Source organism: Ischnura elegans, chromosome 8, assembly GCF_921293095.1.
Source record: "Ischnura elegans chromosome 8, ioIscEleg1.1, whole genome shotgun sequence".
NCBI classification, from domain to species: Eukaryota; Metazoa; Arthropoda; class Insecta; order Odonata; family Coenagrionidae; genus Ischnura; species Ischnura elegans.
The window spans coordinates 49201961-49213902 of NC_060253.1; the positions used below are offsets into that span (position 1 = coordinate 49201961).

At 37.0% G+C, this 11942-nt stretch overlaps 1 protein-coding gene across 1 annotated transcript in view; it reads left to right on the forward strand.

Moving 5' to 3' along the window:
• LOC124164346 (sphingomyelin phosphodiesterase-like) overlaps window positions 1-11942 on the forward strand; it is a 16722-nt gene continuing 4780 nt past the window's right edge. The window contains exons 1-8 of the mRNA XM_046541630.1: window positions 1-113; window positions 1654-1847; window positions 2582-2740; window positions 3755-3925; window positions 5898-6119; window positions 7068-7240; window positions 8337-8531; window positions 9190-9360. Of these exons, the coding sequence (XP_046397586.1) occupies window positions 44-113; window positions 1654-1847; window positions 2582-2740; window positions 3755-3925; window positions 5898-6119; window positions 7068-7240; window positions 8337-8531; window positions 9190-9360 (1355 nt within the window). The 5' untranslated portion in view covers window positions 1-43. The remainder of the gene's footprint in view (window positions 114-1653; window positions 1848-2581; window positions 2741-3754; window positions 3926-5897; window positions 6120-7067; window positions 7241-8336; window positions 8532-9189; window positions 9361-11942) is intronic.

Consider the following 11942-nt stretch of genomic DNA (forward strand, 5'->3'; position numbering starts at 1 on the left):
TGGAGACATTCTCATGCAGTTTTGTCTCTCATAGTTTGCCACAATGGCTAGGTTTCTCAGCATATGCATTGTCCTTCTGCTGGGACTACTTACGTTCACATCTGGTACTCCAGGTAAGTAAAAGCTCTTCTTGGTTCTAGTTAATTGATCCTTGATCCCAAAAAAATATGCCATTAGATGGCTCAGATAGGCAGGGACATAGTCAGATGGTATAGTGAGTAAGGTGGCATAAATGGTTGAATATTAACTTCTGAGTTACTACACTATGGAGTAGTTGCAATTGGTGAATGCATCCAAAACATGAGAAATATTTTCTAAAAATATGAGGCCTGTAGGTGGCCCTGTAAGGTATGCATCACCTTTAACTGAACAGGGAACTCAAAAAAGAAGGCATGTATTTGGTTGACAGCACAAGTAGTAATGATATTACTACTGGGGAAAAAGTGAAGCCACTTGACAATTCAAGGTCCGTTGCAGTTGTTGTTTAATAAATTTCACAATGAATGATCATATCAGCAATGAATACTCTAGGAATGACCAACAGACAAAAGCAAACACAGCAGAAAATTCCATCATCCCAAACCCGCAAACACTAGTGCGCTGTGGTTCTGCCTTGCAGAGTGAGAGTGAAATTCCACACTTTGAAATGTGTATTTGACAAGTTAATATTTGGAACTTACAATTCCATGTTTTAATCTGTTTTGAAGCTGAGAAGGTTTTTATCCCCCGCGGTTTTGAAATGTGTATTTGACAAGTTAATATTTGGAACTTACAATTCCATGTTTTAATCTGTTTTGAAGCTGAGAAGGTTTTTATTCTGAACCTCTATATCTGACTGAAATTAATTTTACAGATGTTTTAAAATTATCCCACCATTAACATTTTTTGTAAATCAAAAGATCTCAATGCTATATTGGATGATATTATTTTAAGAGAAAAAATTTATTCTTTCTATGTTTAGAAGTACAAGATTCAAAGTTTTTACTCAATTGCATAATAAAAAAATGGAAACAGATTTTGGAAAATAAAAAATGTGAATTTGCCATTTTTTAAAATATCAAATTCTTTGGGTGAACAGAAAATATTCAGGTTGAAAAAAATATGAGTTATCAGATTTTTGTGATTGAGAATTGAAAAAGCTTGCTCACAAATCAGGAAAATTTTCTAATCATTATATTTGGGCAATCACACAAACCAGGGTATTAATTTTTAAGAAACTTAAATTTAAACAATTTTTATCATTCTTACATCCATCTGTAATAATGAATTTCAATTAGTCAATTGTAGTTCTAATTAGTGAGCTGCACTAACATTAGACATGTTACGGAAGTGCCATCACTCACAGATTAAACGTCCTTATAGTCTTGTGTACCATGGTGATTGTGACCAGTGGCGTAACTACAGGGGGTTTCTGGGTTATAAGCCCCCCTTGAGCCCTCAAAAGAGGACCCCTTAACCCCCTGTGCCCTGGGGCGTTTTCCATACAACCCGGGAGGGTCCCGAAATCTCCGGTAAACCCACCCATTTCAAATTCCTAGCTAGGCTACTGATTCTGACAACATAAAATGTACCTCTAGTAAGTACCACTTTGTAGCTTCCTTGTGAAGGGACCCTTGGTCTGATTCAGTACTAATCGTGATTATACATTGACAGATAGAGAAATTCAATCTGAGTTATCACAAGAGGAGTTCACCAGTCTGTTTGAAGAGGCATGGACAAACGAGAGGGCTGGAAGATCTTTATCTCAGGAGAAGAAGGAGCGCTTGAATTGGTATTTTGATGAGCTAAGTGCGCCGCATTCCCTTCGAGGAGATGGGCTCTTCACTGGACCAAATCCCTTCTTTCAGGTAATCCGTTCTTAAAAAAAATTTTCTCCTTCGTTTGAATTGGTGTGAATGTGATGAACATTAAAAAAAAGTTCAGTTAATTTCCTAAATGTATCAAAATATTGAAATAAAATGTGAACATATCTATGAAAGAGTCAACAGTAGATAAATAGGCTTCATTGTTGAGGGGACACATTTCTGGTTAATATTTGCATTCTACTTTCCCTTTTGTGTAGAGAGGGATAAACTATGTTCTCTGATTTTTACCTAAAATCTAGTAAACTCTCGATGCTAAAGTTATCTAAGAATTCAGTAGTGTGTATAACTTGGTTTTATAACCACTCTTTTAGAAATCAAAAACATCATTTAAATATCGTAAGAAATATTTTTCCATTGTGACTATTGATCAGTTCAAGTTTGAGTTTCAAACCACGAGTATAGCCAGAAATGCTTCCAGGGATACTGGTTTAATTCATGTTAGGGAGTTGAATGAGAATCTATCAGGAAAGGCATGATATTAATTGATAATTCTAGATAAATCATTATGGATTGACGTCTTTTTAAAATAAAACAATAATTTGTATTTTTGCCACTGAGCAACCAATTTTATATTAAAAAACTACTTCAGTATTCCGTGTAACTTTAATTTCTTCAAACTCATTTGGGTTCAGGGGTCACTAACATTCCAAACTCCCAATGACTACTTACTCCTAATACATTGCATAATAATGCCATGATAATGCTTCTCCTTTCAGTTTTCGTGCACTCTGTGTACCTTTGCCATAAACACTGTGCTGAAGAAATATGAAAGTGGAGCATCTCGGGATGAGCTGGTCGAGTATGTTGTCAACCTCTGTGTTAATTTCAAGATAGAGCCAGAGGAAGTTTGCCGAGGAGCTGTGGAACTCAATGTGGTGAGTGTTCTTAAGTTGAGCTGTAGTTTCACTTTATCTGTCGCATTTTAAAATATTGGCATAAAAGTACCTGTTTTATGCTGTAACAGGCTAAGTGGAAGGGCAGCCATTCCCCATAGTTTTTTTGAAAAATGATGGTAAAAAAAAGATGGCATCCTTGAAGGTGACTGTCCGATGAAAATGTTTTTTTTTTATCATCAGCTTAAAAACTAGCGTTTCAAAATAATTGATTTCTAAAAGCCTCTTCTCAATATGTATCAGACCTCAGATACATTGTTGCTGAAAGGTAATATGAATTACAAGGCACTGTGGAAATTGATGAACCACCTCCCTAACTATAGTTATTAGGAGCTGATTAGGGCCCTATGGTTTTATACTATCTTATGGAAGAAAATATTAGCGGTGACTTATTGATTAAGGTCTATGTGATTTATTAATAAAAATTAGGGACTGAGGGTAACTTTTTGTTTTAAAAACTGAATGACATTCCGTGTCGGAAAGAGGTAATATTTTTTTATCCCTGTTTTGGTCAATAATGATAAAAATAAATATCAGATTTTAAATTTGAGGGTTGAGAATATGTTTCCATGTAAATGATTGGGATTCATCGGGTAATGAAATATAACATGAAACAAATGCGTAATATGTTATGTGGATTGACTCAAATATGGAATTCATTCGTACTCTCAGCACTTTGGATTGTGAAAACAGTGTTGTAGCCAAGATCAGGAAAAATCTGTGAATCAGTGACAAAAAAGTCTTTATTCTTGAATATTGAACACAGGAAGATGCTCAAATTTCAGTAAAATGGTTGAAGCAGTAAAAAACATGTGGACCTTCCACGAAGTTGATTTAGCTGTAGCTAGAGTTCAGGGACTTACTTGTTTGTTTGTCCACAAGACCACCTCACTTTTTTCTAAAAAGTCATCTACATAATTTTTTAATATAAATATATGGTATGCAATCGTAGAATGGCAATGTCACTCTAAATTTTTTTTTCTTCTTGCTTTTCAGGATCCAATTCTGTACATTGCCAACAACTCCCAGGTTCCAGTGACTGCAGAGCGGATGTGTGGTGTGGTGTTTCAAAATCTGTGCCCTTTCACCGACGATGCCTATGAGTGGACCGTTGATTTGACAAAGTATGGTGAGAAACCAGAACTAAGGCCATTCATTCCCAATGACGTGAGTAACCATTGCCTTTCTTTATAATTATGTACTTCCATTATCGGTCAAGTTTCTCTCGGCACTCTGTCTATGTCTAATTAAGATCATTGTGACACAACAATCCAAAGGTTGTTTATACACAGCTCTCAATCCCACTCTTCCATCTACTGACACTCATATGGATGTATTTCCTACCTAAAAAATCCAATTATGTAACCGGCACACACAATATTACTCTGTTCAGCAATAAAGGCATACTTATGTGTGTTGTAAATTATTGAACCATTTGCCAGTTGAAATAAAAAATGAGCAAAGACTGGTGTGTTTAAAAATTAAATCAAAAAAATATTTCCTTGAAAACTGTTTTTACAATGTTAGAGAAGTCTTGTCAAATGACTGATAATATATATGTATGCGTATAACTTTTCTAATACATACGTACTTCCAATGTATTATATTTTACTTTTATTCTTTATTTGATGGGGTCTGTATGTATGTAATAACATACCAACGGGACCAATAAATTTATCCATACATCTATCCTTTTGCCATTACAATATTTTACTTGGTCACCCCCATGGTAATCCAGAAATATGGAAAATCTTTGGAAACGGAGTAGAAAATGAACCATTAAAATTCTTCCTCATCCTGGGATACGTTTGGAAAGTGAATGAAAAAAAAGATAAAAATGGTTAGAGAGATGCTAACCATCAATAATTCATTAGCCCTTATAAGGGCTTAACCTTTTCCCTAGTACACACGTATATATACGTATGGACGTTTCCTGACCCGGGAGACGACGGTCGTATATTTACGTGTGAGATTTTCTTGGCCAGGAGAACGAAAGCCATGTATATACATTTTCTAGCTCTCCCCCTTTTAGGACGGTCGCGGATTTATGTCGTCTTTGTCTCGGGACCCATCGCTGCGGGTTTTAGGATTTACCCTCGGAATCCGGGAGCAGGTACCTGGACCCCTCGTCTTTTATAACCCCTCTTAGCGGTAAGGGACAGCAGTCATGCAATTGTTTATCCAGTCAGTTTTCCAAATAAATATTTGTTCATTTCTCAAGAAAAATAAACTAAGAAATGAATTCTTGGTCTTTTAAACAGCATTTACAATTTTTAAACGAAATCCTGCGATAAATATTAACTTATATCTCGAGTTATGTATAAAAATCAACATGGAAATTGTTGCTGCATTAAATGCGTTAAATACGACCTTAGAACTTCGCTTAAAATTTGACAATGCTTGTAAAAAAATGAGGAATTCAATTCAAAGGCTGCAATTTACGTGCAAGCAACAATTATCCATGTGCTAAATACATATAAGCATTACATAAGTTGACCGCGAACCAATGCCGCAGTTATGGTCGTAAACCAGGAAAGGAGGGAGCACAACTACTCTCGGAGTCCGAAATAATTCGGAGTTCCAGCGAGGAGGGGTCGAAAAAGGTTCCGTGAGACACTTCTTTGAATGTCCTCCAAAAATGCTCCGTACCACGAGAAAGAAGTCTTTTGGGGCTCAGTACAGCAGTCATGCTGAGACGAAAACTATGCCGTCTCGAAAGGGTTAATAATTCATCATTAAGGGCTATCAGGGATGTAAATCTTATGTAGCTTTTTCATAGAAGTTTGCACAAGTGTTTAAAGCATGATGATATCATATTTATATTAAATATTTCCATCAGAAAATTTATTATAAATATCATTTTGTAATTGATACTTATAAGCAATTTTTATAAGAATGTTTCTGAATGAAATTTTCTTATAAGAAAAGTTCTTATGAGAAAATTTCTTATAAGAAAAATGCCCAATTTCTTCTTAGAAATTTTCTCATTAGAATTTTCCAATATTTTAGGGTATAGCACAAAAGCATTTTAAATGAAAGAATCTTTTGTTCTGTTACCTTTGCTGCAGTCTCTTTGTTTCACACTGTATCTTTCAATTTAGTCTTCATATTCCAACTTCCATTCAATCTCAATGTTCAGGCTGGCCGCATGAAAATAGTCCAAGTGACGGATCTGCACTATGACAGGAACTATGAGGTTGGGGGCAATGCAGCGTGTGACGAGCCCGCTTGCTGTCGAGCTGGCCAGGGTCACCCCACAGACCCCAGCGACCAGGCAGGCTACTGGGGCGACTACCGATCGTGCGACCTGCCTTGGCCTGCAGTACAATCCTTGTTTGAGAATATTAATGCCAACCACAATGTAAGTACATATTTCTGAAAGCGGTGTCCAATTTGCTAAGCTAGAATGTTTCAGCCTTGCCCTTGAGACCTTTCATTTGTTTCTGAATTCAACTGAAGTCTATCCAAGTATCAAAGTCATTAGCCCAAGCATCTACCCTGCAGCCTTAACACATTGCAACCATTGGAGCTAGCTTTGCGTGAACTTGAATGCTTGGTTGCATGGAAAATTCTAATTCTAAACCGCAAGCACGGTAGCACTGATGGCTCTGTGAGCCGAAACGCATCGTACGCATTAAAATATTGTGGAAAAGTGCTACCATCTTTTATTTAAATATGTCGAACTTCCAATATATAATGCCTGCATCTGTTGAACACAAGCAGGGTGTTCATCGCTAAACTACTCATGATTTAATTATTGATTTTAGGGACAGTGATGTAGTTTTACAATATATGACATTACAATGGGGCAGCTGAAACATAAAACTCTCCAAGGAAACACGTGATTAACAAATGTATTGTATAAATAAAACAACAATGTATGTACATAGTTACATGATTATGATTATGTGTTTGATGTAAGAATTGCATATTAGTCCAATGATTCAACACAAGTATTCTATACCATGCTGCTTTCAAAGCACAGCTTATCCTAAAAATTCTCTAGAAAAATTTTCAAATTGGTTTAAATATCATTCTAGTTAAACCAAACAGTTATGTACTCTAATATAAGGTGACGCAACCAAACTAATGATTTACAAGCATTCACAAGGTCATTCAAGAATTCTACCCCAGTGCTTAGCCTGCAGTATCTGCTTGTGTGGCTAACAAACCGAAGCCATCATTTATCACCTCCACCAAATACCCACCGACCTTGAATGCAATGCGGGTGCTGTGGAGTTTTTCATCACTCTATTTTCTTTCATGTACCAACAACTGCTCTCTGAACTGTGAAATTTTGGCTATGAAGGATGCTGACTACATAATGATGACTGGGGATCTTCTTGACCATGGTGTGTGGGCCACAACTGTGGAGACGAACAAGGCTGTCATCAGGAAAGTGATGACTGAGATGAAGACAGTGTTTGGTGACAAGCAGATTTTCCCCATCTTGGGTAACCACGAAGCCTCTCCACTCAACGTGTGAGTACCAACTTATGCTCAAATATTTAAGTCAGTAATGGTCGCAGTCAGGGGGAGTGAGAGCTCAGGAGGCCTTTCTACGTAGGCAATCTCTCGAATAGTTTGCGGAAAGACGTTATAATTCCAGAATGAGCTATACAGAATTGCGCATCCATGAATAAAATATGTATGTAGATAGATACAATGATATAAAACATAAGGTATAAACATGTTATAGGAGTAGAATTTTTAAATTGAGTTCATCTTTGCCACTAGTGACTTTGAAATCTAGATAGAGACATAGAGAAATCAAAACTTAGGCCGAGTTTATTAAAATTCCTCATCATTATGTAAAACGGGGAGTTAAACACATAATTTGTTCTGTGGTAATAAACAACAAATAGGTGTGGATTTCCAGAACTAAGGCGGGGTGCATTAAAATTTACTATAGAAAGAAGAAAGGCACAATAAATATAAGAATAAATAATTTTGTAGAGGAATATTGTTAGAAGGCTCATGCATGGTGGTTGTCCCAGGGCCCAGGCCCCCCCCTTTGATCTGCCCCTGTGTGTGTGTGCTTAAGACCTATGTACCTAGAAACTTGATCTTTGTGCAAATCAAGTAGGTGAATGAGGTAGTATGTGTGTGTTCCTTTGTTTTCTTGTCTAATTTTGTTGTATTTTGCCCTCTAGGCTTATTTCTTGGCATACCTTTCAGCCAATTTCTCCCTTCCCCAATCCCTTAACTTTCCCAGTAAATACTTAAGTTCCTTGGGGAATTCATTCATTAAAGTCAGGGAAAATTCATAAAAGAGTACTCTTGAAATGCTTCTCGTATTTTGGGATGCAATTTATGTATTCCCTTGTCGAACATTAATAATCATTAAAATTTTGTCTTTTCTTAATTTGATGTACAAGTTCAAAATACATATGTAACATTAATTTTTTATAAAAATTCAGCATGTACGTACCTGCCTAAGCTATATAAGTATCATGCAGTATATTTGATTTTCAGTTTCTCAAAAAGAAGGATGATTGTGGAAATGTAGGGGTGCTTTTTTCCTGTATTTTTGTCTATTGGATAAGAGGTGTGATACAAATTGATTTTTTCTTAATAGGTTTCCTCCAATATCCGTCACAGATGAGAAATTGTCCATCAACTGGCTATATGAAACAGTCGCTGATGTTTGGTCCCCATGGCTGTCAGAAGATGCTCGTGCTACCATTCTGAAGGGAGGTTACTACACTGCCCTTGCAAAGCCTGGCCTCCGAATAATAGGCCTGCATAACATGGCCTGCTATGTATTCAACTGGTAAGTAATGTGGCACTCAATTGTAATGCGTTATTGGGCATTTATTTATTCTGAGGAGAACCAGACAAAAATAATTTCCCATTGATTGCTTAGGTCTGTCTTCAACGAAAAAATAATTTTGCTCTGCTCATTTTAATGTTCAGGAGATGCCTATACTATGTAAAATCAATTTTTTACTCTTCATTATCGACTATGTCAGAAGAAAAGAGTAAGCAAATCGCCACAGTAGCTCAGTGAGGGCCTTTGCTAGCATAGAGCTACCAATCCTTCAACTTAATTTACCCAGGAATGACACGAGTATTTTTTCGAAAGTTTATCTCAATTTGGGGTCATTCTTAATATTTACATGAAAATAAGAGTGAAATTTCTTAACTTTTACTGGAGGATTAATTTTTTACTACTGATGAAATATAAGGAGTCTATGTAATTTAGCACTTTTCAAATGATTTTTTTTAGAAATACAAGTAAATTTTTTATAGGTGTAAAAAAGTCCCAATCCGAATTTTTTATGCTTGAGGTTCAGGTATGTACATAATTGTTTTCAAGGGTTTATTTTACATAACCTGAACTTTTCAAGATTATATGTTAAGTTTAATCAAGGAATCGGGTCTCTTTAATATTCTCTATGTTTCACTGTTTCCTATCATTGCCTTTAAAGGTGGGTAATGTACAACCCATCAGATCAAGATGGTCAGCTTGAGTGGCTGGCTGAGACACTCTGGGAGGCAGAGAAGAAGGGCGAGAAAGTTCATATTCTCTCCCACGTCCCCTCTGGTTCTCCTGACTGCTTCAAAGTATGGAGCCGAGAATACAGGAAAATTATCAACAGGTAATGGTTAAAAATTTCCACTTCTGTAAGTGCATGGCAGATATCAATATTTAAGACAGTACTTATTACATGTCATGCCACTTCTATTCAAGAGAAGATTGACCCTGATTTGAATCTGAATGGAAGATTGTTCTATAATGTCTAGTTAGTGTTTCCCAGAATATGGAGGGATGCCGACTACAAAAAAATATTGGGGGGGGGGCTCAAACTGGGGATCTTGCCCCAGGAAATTTTGAAGTAGTGAGTTGTAAGGTTTATAAGCATTTTAGAAGAGTAATATGATCAACATTAGAACCCTGATAACTAGAATCTCGATATTTGGACACTCCAGGGAAAATTGGCAAGCCTGAAGCATTTATTCCTCATGCCCATAGCGAATTTTTGAGGGGGCTCAGGCCCCCTTAGACCCGAAGGAGTCGGCGCCACTGAGAATATGATGCAGCCGTAACCTAAAGAATACGTATTTGAAAGTTAATGTAAAGCAAAGTAGTTCAGAACATTTAGTTGTACTAATTATCTTACATTCAAGAATTTGTTTACTCTGGCCTTCAGTCTCTGCTAAATTTTAACCATGCATAATAAAACTGGCCCATAGGATCTCAAATTCTACCATTTAACATGATTAATGTATTGTACACCCATGTCTCGTATAGCGCAATTTCGATTAGCGCAATTTCGATATAGCGCAAATTTGTTCCTCGGGGAAACATTGCAACGCAGTGTAGCCTAATCAAAAATCTTAAATGCTCTCGTGATAAAACGTGAACATGCGCTAAGTACACACGAAATTTCTATCATTTTACGCATATTAATATTATTGCTTGCCTCAAATTTTCTTTTTTGTTCATATATTAATCGAAATCCATTGCTGTGCAATGGCTAAAAGTATTACTCGTCATTGGGTCCAGATAGCTGGCTTACCGAAGTAATTTATCTTGTCTCCTTAACAGAATGAGTTAATTTAGATCATTAATAAGCGTGGGGCTAGTGGAAATGAGTTTTTTTAAAGCAATACTGGTTGAGACGTAATTTTTGCCGCCATAGGTTATCGGGCGATTGACTTCAAGGTAGAGGGTCTACGCTAAAGCCTTCAAGGTCATCGGTATTCACGGGGGAGAAATGGAGCGGTGGCCGAGTTGCGCATGAATAGCATCAACATGTAAGAGGGTCCGCTATAGAGTCTCAAACACAATAGCTTCGTTCCCTCCCCGCAGTCGTAGGCCCTCTGCGTCTCAAGAATACAGTTCAGCAGTAGAAGGTGATTTCGATAGAGCCATGCAGAGTAAAAACCAAGAGAAAATGACAAAAAATAGGAATGCGGGTAGAAAAATCAAGAATTTATCAAGAAAAACCATAAACCTTGAAGAGAAATTGATATAGGTCAATTGCTTTGAAAATGGAGAACGTCAAAGCGATATTGCGTGGAAGTTTAAACGCACGATGCCTTATTCTGAATAAAGACGAAGTTAAAACATCAGTGACCTCAGCCGCACCAACTTCAACCAAGCGGTCTACACATACGGAAAGTTCATAGTGAATCAGTACAAAAAGACGAGAGTGGTAACGCTCCGAGACATTTAGTGAAAGCTCCGGTTGGTTCCAGAATTTAAACGGCAAGCAGGTATTTTCAGTGCGGCGATATCAGGTGAATTTGCAAGTGTTGATAGCGCAGTCACCACAACATTTTCTGATGAACTCCAAGCTGTGATTGAAAGCGGCTCCTTTTCCCTTCAACTAGTTTTTAGTGTTGACGAGACAACATTCTTTTAGAAAAGAATGCATTCTCATTCATTCATTTTCAGGGAAGGAAAACCTGGGTCAGGTTTCAAGGCATTTAAAGACTGTTTCACGTAGCTGCTAAAGACTCGGAGGACTTCAAATTAAAATGATTTATCATTCATAAACTCCGCTAGCTATGAAATGGCATTCAAAGTAGTATTTTCCTGTCATTTCGATGAGCGACAAAAGGGCCTGGGTGACACAATAGTTGTTTTTAGATTGGTTTGAAAAATCGTCAACTGCCGGCAATGCATTACGAACCCCTGAGATAGCAGATGTTAGCCCACCCGCACGACAGGAGGGAATTTCAAAAGCACGTAAGAATTTTTTTTAACGTGAATAAAAGTCTTCAAATGCGTGCATACTATCTTTAAAGATGTTTTAAACTATTAACATTTATATAAATAATGCTTTCTAAGGCTATTTATGGGAATATATATGTTTTAGAGGAAATTCAATACCCAAGACCTATGCTACCAGGAACGCATCCCTATCTTCCCAATGTTAAAACGATCTCGTATAACGCAAATTCGTATAGCGCAAAGACCCCAAGGAACGCATCCCTTGCGCTATACGAGACATGGGTGTAATTGGGTTCATCATGACTGGAACTTTGCATCTGTTTGTTTACCGTCTAAGTTACCAGAGGCAACTCAATAAATATTATGGAAAGTCTGACAGATATAAAAAATTGAAAAGCTATTCTCAAGAGTGACAGTGTCTGAGAGCAATCATTTCAACTCTACCTAACCAGGGGCGCAGCCAGGAATTAAGGCTATGGGGGGTTTTAGGCGCAACTAATA